General features: G+C 37.8%; 1 protein-coding gene across 5 annotated transcripts in view; it reads right to left on the reverse strand.

Annotated features, from left to right (window-relative positions):
- CCDC171 (coiled-coil domain containing 171) overlaps nt 1-18,284 on the reverse strand; it is a 166,056-nt gene that overhangs the window by 87,961 nt on the left and 59,811 nt on the right. For 4 of the 5 annotated variants that reach the window (XM_050986505.1, XM_018918358.3, XM_050986507.1 and 1 more), the window contains 5 exons: nt 16,626-16,826; nt 14,538-14,705; nt 12,483-12,671; nt 1,921-2,425; nt 1,062-1,178 (listed from right to left, as the gene is read on the reverse strand). In XM_050986505.1, coding sequence (XP_050842462.1) covers nt 1,062-1,178; nt 1,921-2,425; nt 12,483-12,671; nt 14,538-14,705; nt 16,626-16,826 — 1,180 coding nt within the window. The remainder of the gene's footprint in view (nt 1-1,061; nt 1,179-1,920; nt 2,426-12,482; nt 12,672-14,537; nt 14,706-16,625; nt 16,827-18,284) is intronic. The other variant, XM_050986506.1, reaches the window with a different exon arrangement.

Consider the following 18,284-nt stretch of genomic DNA (forward strand, 5'->3'; position numbering starts at 1 on the left):
CCTCCTTAAACATCCTTTATTCTGTGACAGAAGTGTTGGCATTTTAAAACTCCAAGTTACTGAAGAACTAAGGATGGCAGCAAGAACAAAGGATGGCAATGCAGAGAACCAAGCAAACTCTTACGGCAGTTCTCGCTCCAAATAAATTCAGGAAAATAGTTAACAGCTGGGAATCATGAGGTGATATTTCCAGAGACTGACACTACAATTTTTCATCGGCATAGTAGAATTCTATGCAAGAAGAGACGGAGAAAATTAGGAAATCTAAACACAAACCTAATTAAACATAAACTTAGAGAGGGAACACTACAGAGACATAAAATAAGGATCTCTATGCATGGTATAAACTGAGAGCATTTACTTCTCTCTCCAAAACTGTAAAATAGCAAGTAAAACACATGAAAATATTATCCATGAAATTCACTGTTTCCAGATTTGGAACTACTAAATTCATATCAAATAAAACACAGTAGGAAATTATTTCCTTTCAGTCAGCAGCTGTAATGTCCCAAGTTGAAGACGCGCCAGTTTTAGAACCTGCACTTAAGAAACACACAAATCAAATAAAAACAAAACTACATAGATTTTCTTCATTGAAAAATATTATGTTGAGCTCCAGGAAAGCACTTCTTGAATATTAGTCCAGATGAAGAAGATAACTGGGAACCTTGTAACAGTTACTTCAAGGATCTTACAAGAACCTTGTAAGAGTTACTTCATTTAAAAACTTAGCCTACTTTTTAGGCTAAGCTTTAAAAAAAAACAGGTTAACCAAATATCTATTTGTGTGGTATAGATTATTTTTAATATCTCATAATCAAACAGGCAGAATGGTATATATGCTTTCTAAAAGCCCTCTCCAGCCTTCTGTTCCCATGACTCTATATACCAAAAAGATAAAGTATCACATCACCAATTAAAGAAAACTCAATCTGTTCCATCAATATAGCTCTCAGGAGATTTGATCCAGAATAGTTTAAAAAAATCCTAAAAATGAGATGATGTAACCACCCTGATTATTTTTATAATCTTCAACTACAAGAATATACTTTTAAAATTACCTGGTTTGTTAACAACATCCTGCAATTCAGTGACAGAACTGATTATTGCAGCAAGGAGGTTGGAACTAGCAAACCAGCTGAGTGCTTCCACACAGTCAAGGTCTTCCTCTTCACAACCTATGGAACAGAATTGTAGCTACCAATATAACTGAATAACTTAGATGAGGCACACTACTTTCTCTTTTAGAAACTGACTAAAGCTAGAAGTACATAAGCCACAGACTATTTTCAGGACAATTTAGACTGTATTAAATATGCTTCCACTAGCATTAAACCAGAAAAATAGATGAATCTTCTAGTTTGAAAAGCATTTTTTATACTATTTTTCCTTGTAAGGGTATGCATAAGCTTTCTGTTCGGTAACAGGAAGGTAACAGAAAGCAACTAAGAGGACTACATATTTCCTCTAAAGGAAATCCACAAATCTTACATTAATATTTTACCTAAATCAGTAAGAAACTTTTTTGCATTTTTCAGTAGGAAATAAGTACTACAAGTTATTAATAAAAGAATACACATTCTCAAAAACCAATGTAGGAAGATTTAAAAAATTATTACATAGAGTAGATGCAGTAGCACCTAGTTCTGAAATCTACAATGCAAATATTGAGGATATCAAACCGTGGGAGCTCATGTGTGTAGTTGCAACTTTATTTGCACTGCCAAACAGCCTAGGCATTTCCTTTTAGGGGAAATTACATTTATCAAGTTATCTACAAGTTACAAATTCAGAATTACATTTGTTAAAATGTCATTAAACTTGTATTTACACTCCATTATAAGTTATATTACTATATGTTAATTCACTAGCCACATCTTTTGACACAACAGTTACCAAAGAAGAAAAAAATCAGCTTACTTAACAGATTACGCTTGGCTTTGGATTCTCCTACATAAACTGGAATTCCAATGCCTTCTTTTAAGCCATTTGTCCAAGTGAAGAGGGAACTAGAAGACTGTGCTAAAACCTTAAGTCTGTTGGCTGCCAAAACTGCAATCACAGCTCTTCGGAATACATAAATCAGGCCCTGGGATTTTCTTCTCTTTAGTTTTGCTTCATCTTGATTGTTTTCCTTATCATCAGATAGAGCATGAACTAGGGTCCTAATCTTCTCGTTCACTAATTCATAAATGTTCGCCTGATCCTGGAGAAGGTCTCTTTGGGAAGACATAGCACACAGTCGGCCATACAGAGGATACAGGGCACCTGCCAATAGTGCACAGGCTGCCAGGAGGGAGGAATGCTCCTTTTGAAACTGTGTTAACGTATTTTTCACGGAAATGTTTTCAAAAGCCAATTTCTCTTGACTTTTTTCAAGGACATAAATTTTTTCCTTATTTTTCTCTGCTGCTTCTTGGTATTCCTGGGATAAGGGAAAAAAAAAAAAACCAAACAAACAAACCCAGAAGAAATATTAACAAAAAGTTTTTACTTAACAAAATCATTTTTACCTAAACAAAAAATAAAAGAAAATACTTTTATTTTTTCTTCACATTCAAGTAACACACTAAAGGAATAAATATTATTAGTAATGATGATAAAAGTATCTCTCCTAATAAACAGTTAAACAATGCGATACATGAAAACAAAATAACAAAGTAAAGTTTGCACAATTTTCAGTTACAAATGGATTCCTGGCTCCTGGTGATAACCCTTAGTAGTCCAATAGCCTGCACTGGGTTGTCCACAATGCAGTTTTATCAGCTGACGTAACAACAATTGCTTAGTAAGCAATTACATGCTCCAATTTCAGAAAGATCATTGCTCTACAAAGAAGAAATAAAGTTAGTAAAAGGGAGAAGAAAAAAATAAGGAAGGCTCTGGAACACAAACGTAGACAGATTGGCAGCAGCTGGAAAAGGGGAAGTAAAGGTGATCTCTTAATTACTTTGTCATCAACCCCCTACTTATATATTCACAGATTAATTAGGTCTCATACAGAACTGAGTTTTCAAAAGACCAGTTTAATACAGATGTTTTTATTTTGCCTAGTGCCATAATAGATTTTTTTAAGTTGCAGAACTTTTTTTTTTCCTCTAAATGCCCTGAAATAGGGAAAGAGGGGCATTTAAAATAGCAAGCTGGTATAGAGAAATGAAGATGGTAACAAGTCAGGAAATGCCAGGACTACAGTTAGAGGATACAGGCTGCAGTACTGGAATCAAGATGCTACACTGAGAGCTCCAAGGGACATCATAGACTTAAACTGGGTTCTTGATGCATAAGACCCTGCTGTGATTGAAACAGTGACTACATTTAAACAGGCTCCACTGGTCTAGGGAGATAATAAATTTTAGGCACAACCTCAAGATAAGTGCTAACGCTTCAGCTACAATACATGGTCACAAAAAGACAAACATGGATGCAACTAAAAGTCCATATGATGAAAATTGAGGATTTTGCTAAGTTTCAGATGCCTCTCTTAGAGCTACAGACAATTTTGTTGAACATAGAGTGACATTATTCCTGTAGCAGTGGTCTAAAAAGAAGCGAAATGGTATTATCCAGCCATATTCTCCTTCATTCTGTTTGGTACAGGTCCCAAAGTAGTGGTGAGCAAGGCACCCTAGATTCTTTTACTTCCTCCATTCTTCAAGCACAAAAGGGAAAAAAATACACACAGCTATCCCTAGAATGAAAATAGAAGATTCCACGCTTATATAGAGATGTACCCTAGTCAGTTCAAAATGTCTTTGACCAAATAAATATTTTATAATTTTTTTGGAAGGGAAAGAATTTGTAATGCTATTAAAATACTTCAAGTGATACAAAAATAGAGTAGGCCACTAAAAGATTTAATTTCAAAATGCAATTTACAGGCCACATATGTCACTTTACTATGCTGAAATAAAGTATGAACATGGACAATACTTTCAGTGCTACTGCATTATTTACAGTGTTTGATTTTTATAGATGAAAATCCTGATAGCATGACTGGAAGGAACTGAAAAGGTGAGCCAAATTTAGAAAACAGCCTATGGTTTCTGGCCATCACAGGTGAAAGGCCAATATCTAAGTAAACAAACTGTGATCCCTACAGGGCTCTTGTACAGCAATACCAATATTCAGTGCTCTTGCTAATTAAAGCACTTTGTAATGCTTTTTGTGATATGGTAACATGCAAAAGTAAATAAGATAACCTCTGACTTCAAAAATGTAAGTTTTACAAGAAAATAGACCTTCTTTCTTTTACTGGCTAATAATTTCTTTTGCTACACTAGACACTGTTTCTAGAGTTTTCTTTAAAGTTTAAAAGCATTGTTCTTGAAAGAGACATGGACTTTTCTTCCTGAACATCAGCAGGCTGGTTTCCTTTGGTGTTTGAGCTTTGAGGGGCACCTCACTGAGTTGCAGATCTTCATCAATTTCAAGAAACCTTAACAAAAAATCAGGTGCTACTAGCAAAACTATTTTATCCTACTTCCTACTACACCCTTAGCCTTTATTCTGGCATGGAAACAGAACTGAAAACTAGAAATATAATGACACAGAGACTTCAAAAGGTTGGTTTTTTTTCGAGAGCTGAGCATAGATGGCAGTAGAAGAGAAAGTGCAGACCCCCACATGCATTAAAGCTGCCCCCAGGGAGGGCAAGCAAGCAGGAGCACAAGGAACAGAGAGGGCAAACAGGGCATGAAACATGAGCCAGAGCACCATGACACTGTTTGTACATGCAGGGCAAGCAGGAAGGGCACTGAGGCACTGCCAACTCAAGCACTTAGCTCAGTTGGTGATCTTCACTCTCAGTGATTGCACTGAGGTGTGGTGTTTGTTTGAACAAAAGTTACTTCCTCTGTGCACACGAGAAAGGATGGGGAAACCCAGATGGAGTGCCCATTAAACCATGCAAGAGTCTGGGTCTCAGGCTGCAGGGAATTATGGAGCCCAGCACTGCTCTCAGGCAGCAGAGACAAAAGCTGTGTGAGCTGTGATCAGGTGGATGACTTACAAAGCCTAATGCTGGAGCTGAGAGACAAAGTAGAAAAACTAAGAATTAGGTCTGAGGAAGAGACTGAGTGGTGGAGCTCATTCTACCACATCTCAGACAAATGTACCTACTGTCCACTTCCCATGAAGCAACGGATCCCCCACCCTCTCATCACCAGGCAGCATGGGACCTTACAGAGGGGAGTGGAAACAGGGGGCAGGTGAATCTCTTCCCAAACTACTTAACCTTCCCAAGTGCCCTTAAACAGCAGGTATGGGGCCCTGGAATCTCAGAATCAGGGAAATGAGAATGTGGAAGAAAGTCCATCTAGGCTGGATCAATTGTCTAGGACAGGGCAACCTATCCCTACATCCTGACCTCCTCAATTAAGAAAAAAAAAGAATGGCAGTAGTGATTCCCTTTTTAGAGAAATGAAGAGCCCAATATGCCAACCATGTTGTCTCCATGGAGCCCAGATAAGAGACATCACCAAGAAACTGCCCAGTGGTACAGCCAACTGATCACTACCCATTACCTGTTTACCCGGTGGGTAGCAACAAAGTCCCAATAAAAAGACTGTGAATGATCAAGAGCGACCTCAAGGCCTTGGGATAACTAGTCAAGGGATCTGGAGCACATGCTGTGTTCTCTTCTGTCCTTCCAGTTGCAGGGAACAATGGGGCAAAACCCATTAGGCAGAAAAATCCCAGAGGAACACATGGCTTCAAGGGTGGTGTTACCATCAGAATTTGTGGGGTTTTGATCATGGGTCAGTTTATATGATACTGAGTCTGCTGACAACAAATGAGATCCTCCTAGCTCAAACAAGGAAAAGGATCTTAGCAGGGTTCACTGGAAGAGCTTTAAACTGGATTTAAAAGGGGACAGGGACAAGGCCAGGCTCGACAGAGAAAAGGTGTGGGAAGGGGAGAACTACAGTGATCACCCAAGCAGCAAAAGGATGCTTAAGAGGGGATGCCTCCCCAGGGTACAAGCATCCAAAGACTTAACCAGAAGACAAGACTGTGCACTCCCACTGGGATATACTGGCATAATCAAATACTTCCATGGAGTGCCTGTACATCAATGCACACAAAATGGGGAGCAAACAGGAGGAACTAGAGATCTGTGTGCTGTCAAAGGACTCTGACCTTAGCAATTAGAGATGTGATGGGAGAGCTCACATGACTGGAATGCTGTAATAAAGGAAATGCCATTTAGGAGGGGCAGACCAAGAAAGCGAGGTGGTGGAGTTACCGTCTCTTGAGACAACACCTAGAATGTACAGATCTCTGTCTTGGGGTGGATGGTGAGTGAGTCAAGAGCTTATGGGTCAGGATAAAAAGGCAGATCAGTAGTGGTAACACTTATGGGTGTTTGCTACAGGCCACCCTGAACAGCAGGAGAAGGTGGATGATATCTTCTACAGACAGCACAAAGCAGTCTTAGAGTCACAGACACTGATTTTTGAGGGGGACTTTAACTACCCTGACATCTGCTGCAGAACCAGCAACATGAAACACAAACAGCCCAGGAAGTTCTTGAGAAGCAGTGATGACAACTTCCTGCCACAGGTAGTGGGGATCCCACAAGGAATATTGTGCTGCTTGACCTCACACTAAAAGGGAAAGCCTTGCTGAAGATGTGAAGGTTGGGAGCTTCAGCATCAGGGGAGGAGAAAGCAGAACAGCAAATAAAATGGTAACCACAGACTTCAGGAGAGCTAACTTTAGTCTCTTTAGGGATCTTCTTGGAAGAATCCCACAGGAAGAGCCCCTTAAGGAAAGAGAGGTGCATGAGAGTTGGTCGATATTCAAGGATAAATTCCTCCAGGCTCAAGAACAACATATCCTGATGTGCAAGAAATCAGGCAAAGAGGGTAACAGACTTGCATGATCACATGAACAACTGTCATTACCCAGGCAGGAAATACACAGGAGATGGAAAAGGTCACTTAGAATGAAGATAGAGAGGTTGTCAGAGAAAGTAGAAAAGAGACAAGGAAGGTCAAGGCGCATCTGGAATTAAATGTGGCCAAGCAAGCCAAGGACAAGGGAGGTGATCCTTCCCGTTTTACTGAGACGTAGTGAAGCTACATCTGGAGCGCTTTCTCCAGTCCTGGGCTCCTCATTATGAGAGACAAGGGGGTCCTGGTGCAGGTTCAACAGAGAGTGACAAAGGGACTGGAGCATCTCTCTTGAAATAGAATGAGGGAGCTGGGCCTGTTCAGCCTCAAGAAGAAATGACTGAGAGGCAACCTCATATATACTGTCTCCCATAACATCCTTGCAGGTAAGCTCAGAAAATGTAGGTTAGATGAATACTCCTTGGGGCGAATCAAGAACTGACAATTGCATAGCTTAGTGGGTTTGTACAGACACTATCGTAATAGGGAAGCACAAAATCCACACGGAATAATGATTTTCAAAGCACAGGTTCATAAAGCATAAAGCAATGTCTACTGCAATTGGCTGCAAGTGCCAAGATACTTCAAATCAGCGGTGGAAACCAGTCTGTGACATAGGTCCCAAAATCTCCTCCAAGAAGAGGCAACAAAAAGGGGATATGCAGAATGTAGTCCTCACAGTTCTGTCCACACTCCCTGTCCCCACAAAAAACATGATCAGTGGACCAGAATCCAGCTGGAGGTGTTCTTGCAGTGGTGCTCCCAAGGGTCCAATCTCATTGAATTTGTTTATCAGTGACCTGGAAGAAGGAATCAAATGCACCCTCAGTAGGTTTGCTGGTGACTCCAAACTGAGGGCAATGGCTGATCCACCTGAAGGCTCTGCTGCCGTTCAATGGGACCTTGATCAGCTGGAGGGTTGGGCAGAGAGAAACCTGGTGAGGCTCCACAAGGGCAAGTGCCAGCTCCTGCACCTGGGGAGGAACAGCCCCAAGTGCCAGCACAGGCTGGGGCTGACCTCCTACAGAGCAGCTCTGTGGAAAAGGACCTGGGACTCCTGGTGGATCACAAGGTGTCCATGGGCCAGCAGTGTCCCCATGGCCAGGAGGGCCAATGTCATCCTGGGGTGCATTGGCAGGAGTGTGGCCAGCAGGTGGAGGGAGGTGATCCTCCCCCTCTGCTCAGCCCCAGTGAGGCCACTCCTGGAGTGCTGTGTCCAGCTCTGGGCTCCTCAGCACAAGGGAGACAAGGAGCTACTGGAGAGGGTCCAGTGGAGGGGCCCCAAGGATGATCAGGGGTCTGGAGCTTCTCTCTCATGAGGAGAGACTCTGGGAGCTGGGACTGTTTGGTCTGGAGAAGAGAAGACTGAGGAGAGATCTCACCAATACACAGAAATATCTCAAAGGTAGGTGTCAGGAGGATGCTGCCAGACTCCTTTTATTGGAGTGATCCAGCACTGGTGTTGGATGAGGAGCAATGGACAAAAAGCAAGGCACAAGAAGTTCTATCTCAACATGAGGAAAAACTTCTTAGACTGAAGGTGGCAGAGCACTGGAACAGGATATCCAAGGAGATCATGGAGCGCCCCTCTCCAGAGACAAAGAAAAAAAAACAAAAAACCAAAAAAACACACACACACACACAAAAAAAAAAAAAAACCACCACAAAAAAACCCCACCAAAAAACAAAAAACAAGAACCCCCCCCAAAAAACTTGATGCATTCCAATGTAACCTAGATGACTTTGCCTTGGCAGGTGGGTTGGACTAGATGGTCTCCAGAGGTCCCTTCCAAACCTAACAATTCTGTGATTCTCATCAGTGTCTACAAGTATCTAAAGAAAGGGTGACAGTGGATGGATCCAGGCTCTGCTCAATGACGCCAAGAGGCAGTGCGCACAAACTAACACACAGGAAGTTACACCTGAATAAGTGACCAAATTGCCCAAAGAGGTTGTAGAGTCTCCCTTACTGGGTATATTGAGGAACAATCTTGACACAATTCTGTGCAATGTGGTCTAGGACAGCCCCCCTGAAGCAGGAGGGTTGCACCAGATAACCCACTGCGGTCCCTTCCACCCCAACCCATTCTGTGATTCTGTGAGTCAATGACTCCTGGCATTCAGCTGTTTTATTTAAAAAAAAAAAAAAGATAAAACAAAAATATATGTATATGTAGATATGTGTGATATATATATATATATATATAGTATACACACACATATACATATATATACATATACATATATATATATATATATATATATATATATATATATCTATATTATATATATATCCACAGAGCTATACGTATTAACTGTCCTGTCCTTCCTTTGCTGTGTTTTAAGTACATGGGCCAGACATGCCTACCAAAGAAGGACACCTGGTAGCTCAGGACCAGTACAGTTACGTACATTTCTCTTCCTCCCTTTGCACCAATTATACTGATTTTTCATATATAATTGCAAAATATCCCATCCTTTATCTAATTCATGTGCCTTGCTGTAAAAGGCCTCCAATCAAGGAAAAAGAAAAAATGACACTTTTTTTTTTTTTCTCTCCAGGGGACTTTTTCCTTTTCCTGTTTAGCAAACCTTTGATTTTTTCTGTTGAAATTGACATTTTAAAGTAGTTAGGGTATTTTTCTCTTACAATATGTTTTTGCATATCAAAACAAAACCCTTCTATTTTAAGCAGTTGCCACAAAAAACGGGGACAGATTAATAAATGTCTATATAATAAACAAACAACAACTGGTAGTTAAAATTCAGAGGACATTTCCTAGGGGACTATAAATAATAAATAATTTGTGAGAGGCTAAGGAACAGGCATAGTAACATTTTTAAAATGGCACACTATCAAATCAAGAGGACTAGACTCCTGCAACAAAAGGCAAAGAAAAAGGATATGCATTTAAAGCTCCATTGACTCTCCAAAAATGAGGACCACAGACAAAGAGTGGAATCTACAGAGCCTTGTTTATTGCTGATCTCTGATAAGGCTACTCTGGGAATTTCTTTCCCATAGAAAAACAGTAAAACTGCTTTCTGATTATACCATCCATCTGACCTACAGTACCAGCTGTGAAGTAGTATCTATTAACATTCACAAATCCTATTGTGGAACCAGGGACCCTGAACAGTACTGGCTGGGGACATAAGCAGTAGCAGGTGTCACTGCCACTAAAACCTCCAGATTCTGCAGTGTTTTAATTATAAGTAGACCATTCTAAAAAGCCCAAACAGTCTACTACAGTTCTAATAGCTAAAACAATACATTTCAAGATACATTTCTTATACTGCTGTGCAATTAGAGCTCTCTGTTAACTCCTGAGAGTGTGAATTGACACTCTAAGGTTTGCTTTCACAGATATGTCAACAATTTGAAAAACTAAGGAAGTCTCAACACAGGACCTCTGAGGAGAAAATATCTAGAAGTAGTCGTGGAACACTGGTTGAAGACAAAGCTACAAACAAAAGAAAGCATCCTATGATGTACCATTCGGTTGGTGCAGGATAGCAAAAATCACTCATCTTCCCTTTTCAGAATGAAATTAAACCCTACGAGGGGTTATTTCACTAAAGTGCCTGCAATTAACACTCAGATCTTTGGATGGAAAATGTAGCAAATTGCTACAGTTTCCTTGTAGTACTAGAATAAGTGTCCTAGAGTGAGGAGACCCCCAGCTGTACAATGAAATACTGGCAAATTATATTCCACTTGTACTGATTATATGTTTCCTATAAAATTTAATGAATAAAGCTTGCTAAAATAATTAAATTTAAATATTGCATTCTGCATCTCTATGTAATCGCTGGCAGTCAGTAAATCTTAAAGATCCTTTGAAGACATTCTGTAAGTTGTGGCATATTTTCCCTTGTTTCCTTTGGAAATAAGGCTATGATATTAGTCTGTCTGTGCACCTCTGATCAAACAAAGCACTGATCTTGCAGACAAATATGGCTAACTGGCTCAAAATGCAATAGGTAAAACACAGTTAAGCCAGGAAAAATAGGCAATCAGGACTAGGACAGCCCTAACAGTAGACATTTGTGGGCCCTACGGGTGCGAGGAAAGGAAAGGTTTAATTCGGTATTTGCAAATTGAAAGTCAGTCACAAATTAGAAGTTGAGAAAAAATTAGAATGTCTTCTTGAGAGTTTGACACTGAATGGTAAGGAAGACAAACTGGAACACAAGATGGAAAAGAGATTGTTGAATCATCTAAGTGTATACAGACATTGCACTACCTAGATTACAAAAGTACCAGCTTGTGCTCCAACATTATATAACCAGTGTTAGAAAACATGTCCAGATGTTTTCTAAGGGAAAATATTCCCCTTTTAGCAATTCAGTAGTTCTGTACAGCAAGCTGACAGATGAAGTTTTTTTCCAAAACACGTGCCTAATGTGCACTCCACAAAAAGGAGACACATTTTCAGAACATGCTTTACATGCTATCTATACAATCCAGCTGCAGAGACTGGGAGGTTTAGCACCATCCCAAAGAATGGTGCAGTACGACAGAGTACTGCGGTACCTATTTTTCACAAAACACTAGAGCTTTTAAAGACATGACCCATCATCCATAGGAGGAAGAAATTTAAATTGTGTAACTCCACTTTTTCTTTAAGAAGGAAATGGAATTTTTAAAATTAAAATTAAGCTTTCTTATTCCACCATTCTTTCTGTTGGCAAATGGAAGCCATAAGCTGAAACTACACAATGTTGGGGAAATTAAATATAAATCTGAATGCAACTTATGCCACTCATAGTGATGTTTTTAGCCTTGTCAATATCCAATGTGAAATGTAAATATCAAGGAAAAATGAAAAAAAAAATATAACTTAATCCTAAGAACTCACCATAAATTGTTCTGTAAATAGAATGCTTCATAAATGTATTTTTCATCACACAAAGACTTCCAAGACTAAAATCTGAGTCAAACATAGCATTCTTCAGATAAAGTAAGTCACAGGTGGCAGTCACAAGTAACAAGGCGTACCTTACTACCTCAATTTCACAAAACTTTTATTGAAACACATGTAAATGAATGCGATTAAAAAGATGGTGAATGGTGGTTGTAGAAAAATAGTGAGCATTTTACATTGCAAATAACTTGTCTAACAATCAGTACCAACAGTTTCACACTTTTGACCCACTGCTCACTGTATCATCTGTGTATCAGCATCCTCTAATACTGCTAATTGGTTTTTAGGGTCAGAATGTATATATCTAAATTTATCCCCAGATGAGATCATTCTACTGTATCTCTACAAAGTCTTGAGAAAGCATGACACAGAAAAAAAATCACTGCTGCCCTATACAATTCTTAAATCAAGCAATTTTAATCTTACAGCATTCTCAAAAAAAAAAATCAGCAGCAACAGTAAGCCAAATTAGGCAATTCACTCCTAGAATATTTTAACAAAGACATTTATTTCTTATTATAAATGAAGTCAATACTAGCATGGAGTTTGCAGGTTTTTTCAATTTTAAACAAACTTAAACTGGTTAGGGGTTCAAATTATGGAAATAATCCATTAAATATTTACAAGAAAAAAAAATCAGAAGTTCATAGCACCATACCTGTGCCCTTGCATGAACTTCCCCAAGGAGACCTGAGTACTGCTGTTCCAGATATTTTTTTTCATTCTGCCAACAGCTTGCCTGTTCTTTCATTTGTTCAGCCATTTTGTTAAAAGCGTCTTCCTGGCTCTGCTGAAGCTCCTTCATAGTATTGGACTTGTTTTTACAAACATATTCCAGGTGAGATATCTGTGCAACAAGCATTTAAAAATAAATTATTTTACTTCTCTAAACACCTTTTTGTGCTTATCAGTTTAACCACAAACGATCCTGGCATAAAATCTAAAGTGTAATTTCTTCAATATATTCATTAAAACTAAGTAAAAGCCTTTCATGACAGTTTATGTACTTGAGTTGTGCAACAAAATGAACCGAAAAATGGATTCAGTTTTGCCATTGTTGTACCATATTGCAGATATTTGTTGCTTTCTTAGTTGAAAATCTGAACTGGACACATCTCCTATGTTTTGGCTTTTTGAACACAACAGCATTAAATCTTGTGATGGTAAAGTACCAATCTGAGTATACCAATCCCTTAGAAGTTTGCAAGAATTGCAAATAATACGTAAAAAATAAGTTCTAAATTTAATTTTTGTTTTGGTGGGAAACCAAAACATTCCAAATACTATTAATCATTAAAAAAATTTCAGGACATTTTATCACACTGAAGTAGTTTTCAACAAGTAAAATGGATTCACACTGTGGATAACTTAGGAGCTCCCATGCAATGAAATGGAGGAATGAATCAAGGTAACAATAATCTTGAAATACACACACTTACAATTAATTGCTAGAGAGTATCAGCAAGCTACTTTTCAAATGCGTTACACAGAAATGCAAGAGGAAAATTTTGTTCCCAAGAAAGTGGGTACAAGTGACATACTGCTCAAAATCTCTGAAAAGCTGGTAAGTATATGAAAAAAGTCCTAGAGACCTCACAGTCAATATCAATAATCATACTAAATTAAAAAGCAAGAAACAATATGACACAACATCCCCAAACGCTGCCAATAATGTTCACTCCCTTCTCTTCCACTCTCTTTCCTCATTTATTTCAAAAGTAAAATACAAAAGCATATCAAATGTTCATAATCCAGATTTTATCCTACCCCTTTGGTAAGGGGGTAGGTCCAACCAACTGCTGGGGTATTTATTAAATGATGAGCAGAGTTAAAACAATTCACTGTAACCATCCCTGCATCTTACTCAGACCAGAAGAGTGGTCACTCCTGAAGATGAAAAATGTCAAAAGAACATTTTCCCTTACTATGTCTCAAAAAATGTCAGCACAGACAAGTTCTGCAGTTGCTGTACTAGTCTTAGGACTGACCTGATCAATGGACCTGATCAATGGAGCCAGAAACTGAAATTCTAAAGACTGTCATATGTTAGTCTGTGGAGTCAGTTTAATTTATTTAAAAGGAGATCTTTTCTTTCCTAAAAATGCAGGGATTTATGGCCACATAAGCTTACTTGTATCCTGAAAAGTACAGCTTCTCCCTATAGCAATATTGAAATGTTTTATAAAAACAGGTATTTTCTATTTGTGTTACTGAATATACTTCTATAATCCATGAGTTACAATTAAATGAAAAAAATACACAGTCATTCTTTCATATGAAATAATAAACTGTGAATAATAAACATATAATTTAAAGATGATACTTCTTGAGTAAGGGCATTTTGTTTCAGTTTTATGGTAAAATAAAGACTTGCTTTATTAGTGTAAATGACTAAGTTCTTTGAATTGCTTCATCAGTAAGATTAATTTATTTTCTTTTAATTAGGTCCCTGTGGCTAATATTGGCTAGTACTATTAGCATGTCCTGCACTGAAAGTGGAGCTTAGAGACTTCATACAGACTTCAGTCACATTTACATGCCCACAGCAATGGCATCAAACTGAGTTGTAGACAAGCCATAATTAATGGTATTGAATTATTAACGTCCAAATTCTTTTTGAAATAAGATGAATGTCAGTCCTTTTTAATGATACTGCGATGTGGACAAATGTCACTGAATTTAATAGAGGTAGCTGGTGCCTAAGGACACTTACCTTCTCATTAGCCCTGTTGAGGTCTGAGATCAGGGCATCAACATTCTCCTGCAAGACTACACAAAGCTCAGGCCAAGAGAATCTATCTAGGATGCCTTCTGGTTGTTTTATAAGCACACAGCCTGCTATCAATTGCTGGTATAAGCCATGAAGGAAGGTTAGTTTCTCCTGAAACAAAAGGAGAATTACATGATTTATCTGAACAGTGTTAGAATTGAAAGACATGCATCACATGGGCAGTAATGTGAACTACATGCAAGTGAAAAAAAGCCCACACAGCTCATTCGCAAACCTTTTCAAAATACAATTGCTAATATTTGCAGTCATACATATTGAAGCGAATGTATGAAAACAGGTTTTACAAAATGTGTCTATTTAGACATAATACGTAAATATCCTATATAAATACAGAACAGTCCTGCTGTTATCACAATGACTATCTGATGCAGATAAAAAATTCCATGCTATTAGTATATGCAATTTATTTATTTATGGTAAAACTTTCAGTTATACTCTAACTCTATATACTTACAACAACTGAAGAGCATGCAGAAAATTCTCTGATTGGCTTGGCAGCACAACACGCTATTTATACAACTATCACTCTGAAGTCTTTTTTAAATTGTTTTTGTATGGATTATATATGAGACTAAATGGCCAGACAAAATAGGCTTATAGCTTCATGAGTTAAATTCCACAAGCCATGCCTCATTCATTTACACTGATTTTAGTCAGTAATAAAATAAATTGATGCAAGTTATAAATAAACTTTAGCAACAATAGCATGCTATAGAAATTCCATCCTTAATGCTTTCAGTAAATATATGCAACTAAGCAACTTTGATTAAGACAACAATAGCAAGTTATACCTCAAAAGTCACAAGGACAAAGTCTGTAAACTATTGCAAAGGTTCCCATTATTTTCCAGGGGCCTTGGTCGAGATTTTACATTAAGAAAATATGGATGGCCGAGACTGGAAAGTAGGATTTTTCTGAGCTCTTTCCATTACACTTAGGTGTATTTTCTCACAATTATCTCATGGCACTTTAGGCAATTAAAAATACATTGTAGTTCAGTTTAGTTTAACTTTGCTTCTAACAGATCTACAAATTTCCCAAGGAAAATCAAGTGTGCCACCATCATTACATTTGATGTTTGAACTGTGATAAAACTAGGATGATAATTATCCATTTGGCATGAGAAACCGGATTCCAAGACTCCAAATCAATTCACACATGTTGAATGCAACCACAGGGTTGTAGACATGCTGACTTTACAATATAGCCAGACTTCTAGTTTCCTCTACTTTAATCATTATCTGATGTGTGTAACAATTCCAGCTGCTTCATGTGGACCCTATTTAAATACCAGACTGTAAAAGAGGTGGAAAGAATGTTTCCTTTTTACTCAGTTGGCATCCATGTCCAAATTTGTGGAAGTAATGAGCTCAATATGCACAACAACTACAAGAATATCGTTGCCATTGCTAGTACAGAACCACTTTATTGGGCGGAAAAAGCAACAGAATTAACATCTGTTAATACATATAAGGAGAGAGATAATAGTTCTGAAATAAGACATTGTAGATCCATTCCCACATATATCACACTACAATTAGCTAATAGATAAAAGGTAAGAATTTCTAGGTTTTGTGGCATGCATGCAAAACTACCTCAATTCCATATTTGCTATCCATCAATTAACATGTGGATAAGTAATTATCCACATGTAATATTGTCATTGTCAATGACAATATTACATGTTTCAATTGTAAAAACATTTCTGCTAACTTTTAATTTGAAGGAAAGAAATAATTGTTTGTCAGGCATAGCTTTTTAAATAAAGTCTGTTTTTCAAAAATTTAAAATACTGGAATGATTAAGCTATTAGTTCTGATACAGAAGAAAGGAGAACCAATATGTCCTGAAATCCTGTAGATATTAAACACATATTTCAAAATATGTATCCTAAAATCATATTTTAGGGATAAATCTGTTAAAACTAAGAGTAACCATCTGATGTATGTAAATGTATAAAGCTGAGATTAAATAAAGACTCTTTGACAGTCATCTTGTCTCTAGTAATACCTCCATATCCTTCTGGTAAGCCCTGGTAAGCTTCTGGATTTCATTTTCAGATTCTGTGGCACGTACTTGCTCTTTCTCCCAGCATTGCTGTACATCCTGTAGTTCCATTTTTAAAGTTTCTATTAAAGTCTCTCTGTCTGCACACTTAGTGTGCAGATAGTTTAACTCTTTATTGGCATCAGCCATGGCATCCTGAGCTTCCTGCAAAACAGAGGAATTTAACAGAAAAGCTGGTATAAACTTTATAAAATGCTACCTTATTCAAGTGTTCATCACCTGAGGAAAGAAACAGTAATATAACCACAAGTTTTCACAAGATTCCAAGCTGGGTGGACTTTATCTTTCAAGAGCAGAATTTCAAAATTGACACTAGGCCTCTTGCACAGCTTGGAACTACACAGCATTGGAAATCCATCTCTGACAGGTAAAGGCTCCATGATACACAGTCACCTCTACCCCCACAAATGAGATGCAGAACAGGGATGCAACTCACCCTCTGCAGAGTGCAAAGCTCTCAGACCTATTGAAAAGATAAATTATTTTCTTAAGTGAATCCCTGATCTGTTAGGGCTGGGTCTGCAAGCAACACAGATGCTGTTGTGCATTGTATTCTCTACATAGAGAGAAAAAAATGAGGACTCTCTTTAGAGGCTTGACCGTGGGAAATAAGTAATCAGAAGTGGTCATAAACATCATTATGTAACCAACACCAAAATCTCACCAAGTAAACAAAGAACTCAATACACTATCCCCTCTGAGCCAAAATATGGTGCAGTTACACTGGATTTCCAGCACCGCTAAAGTTTGCAAAAGGTCAAACTGAAAGCATTGTTTATTTTTCATAAAATCATAGTTTCATAGACCATAAAATCATACAAAAGATACCACAAAATTAATAAAAAATGACAAGTTTTATTCTTCTAAATAAAAACATTAAAATATTAAAATAATTTTAAATTTCTAATACAAATGCTTTCAGACTCGATCTAGATTTTGATCATCTATAAAATATAATTACCAAAAATTTAGAGAGATTGAAAACTGGCATATTGCATAAAAACTGGTACCCTGTGAGTGTAGCAAGCTCAGTTTGTGCACAAAGAATACAAGTATCTCTTGCAAAGGGTTGCAAAATTTTTAGTTGACTTAAAAAGGTGTTTTAACAGAAGTTCTAAATCTTCTGAACATAAATTAGTAAAGAAAGTTCATAACAGGTGACAACACATCATGTGCAAGTATCCATTAATGTGAAGATTCAATGAATGTTACAGAAAAGCACTGCATAAAACATAAAACAGCATATCCTCAGAAAAAGAATCTGAAAAACACTGTGTTTACAGACATTCTATTTTGGCAGTAATACAATACACTGCTAGTTGGGAGATTAAGTTAAAACACAACCTCAGGACTTGCTCACTCCCTTGGCTATTGATTTAACCAGACAGGACATTACAAATGCAGTGTCAGCCAAAAACAGAAAAAAAAATTTTGTTCCAAAACTAAAGGAAAGAGCTCCCAAGTGTTTTTATCTCAGGTAACTTTTACTCCAAGAAATTTTAGCCTGCACATTTTACAGATGTTAAAGACAACTTGATGCATCACATGCATTGACCTTTCTGATAAACACAAACAAAACAATTAACTGAAGAATTGACATCT

This window comes from Serinus canaria, chromosome Z (genome assembly GCF_022539315.1).
Source record: "Serinus canaria isolate serCan28SL12 chromosome Z, serCan2020, whole genome shotgun sequence".
NCBI lineage: Eukaryota > Metazoa > Chordata > Aves > Passeriformes > Fringillidae > Serinus > Serinus canaria.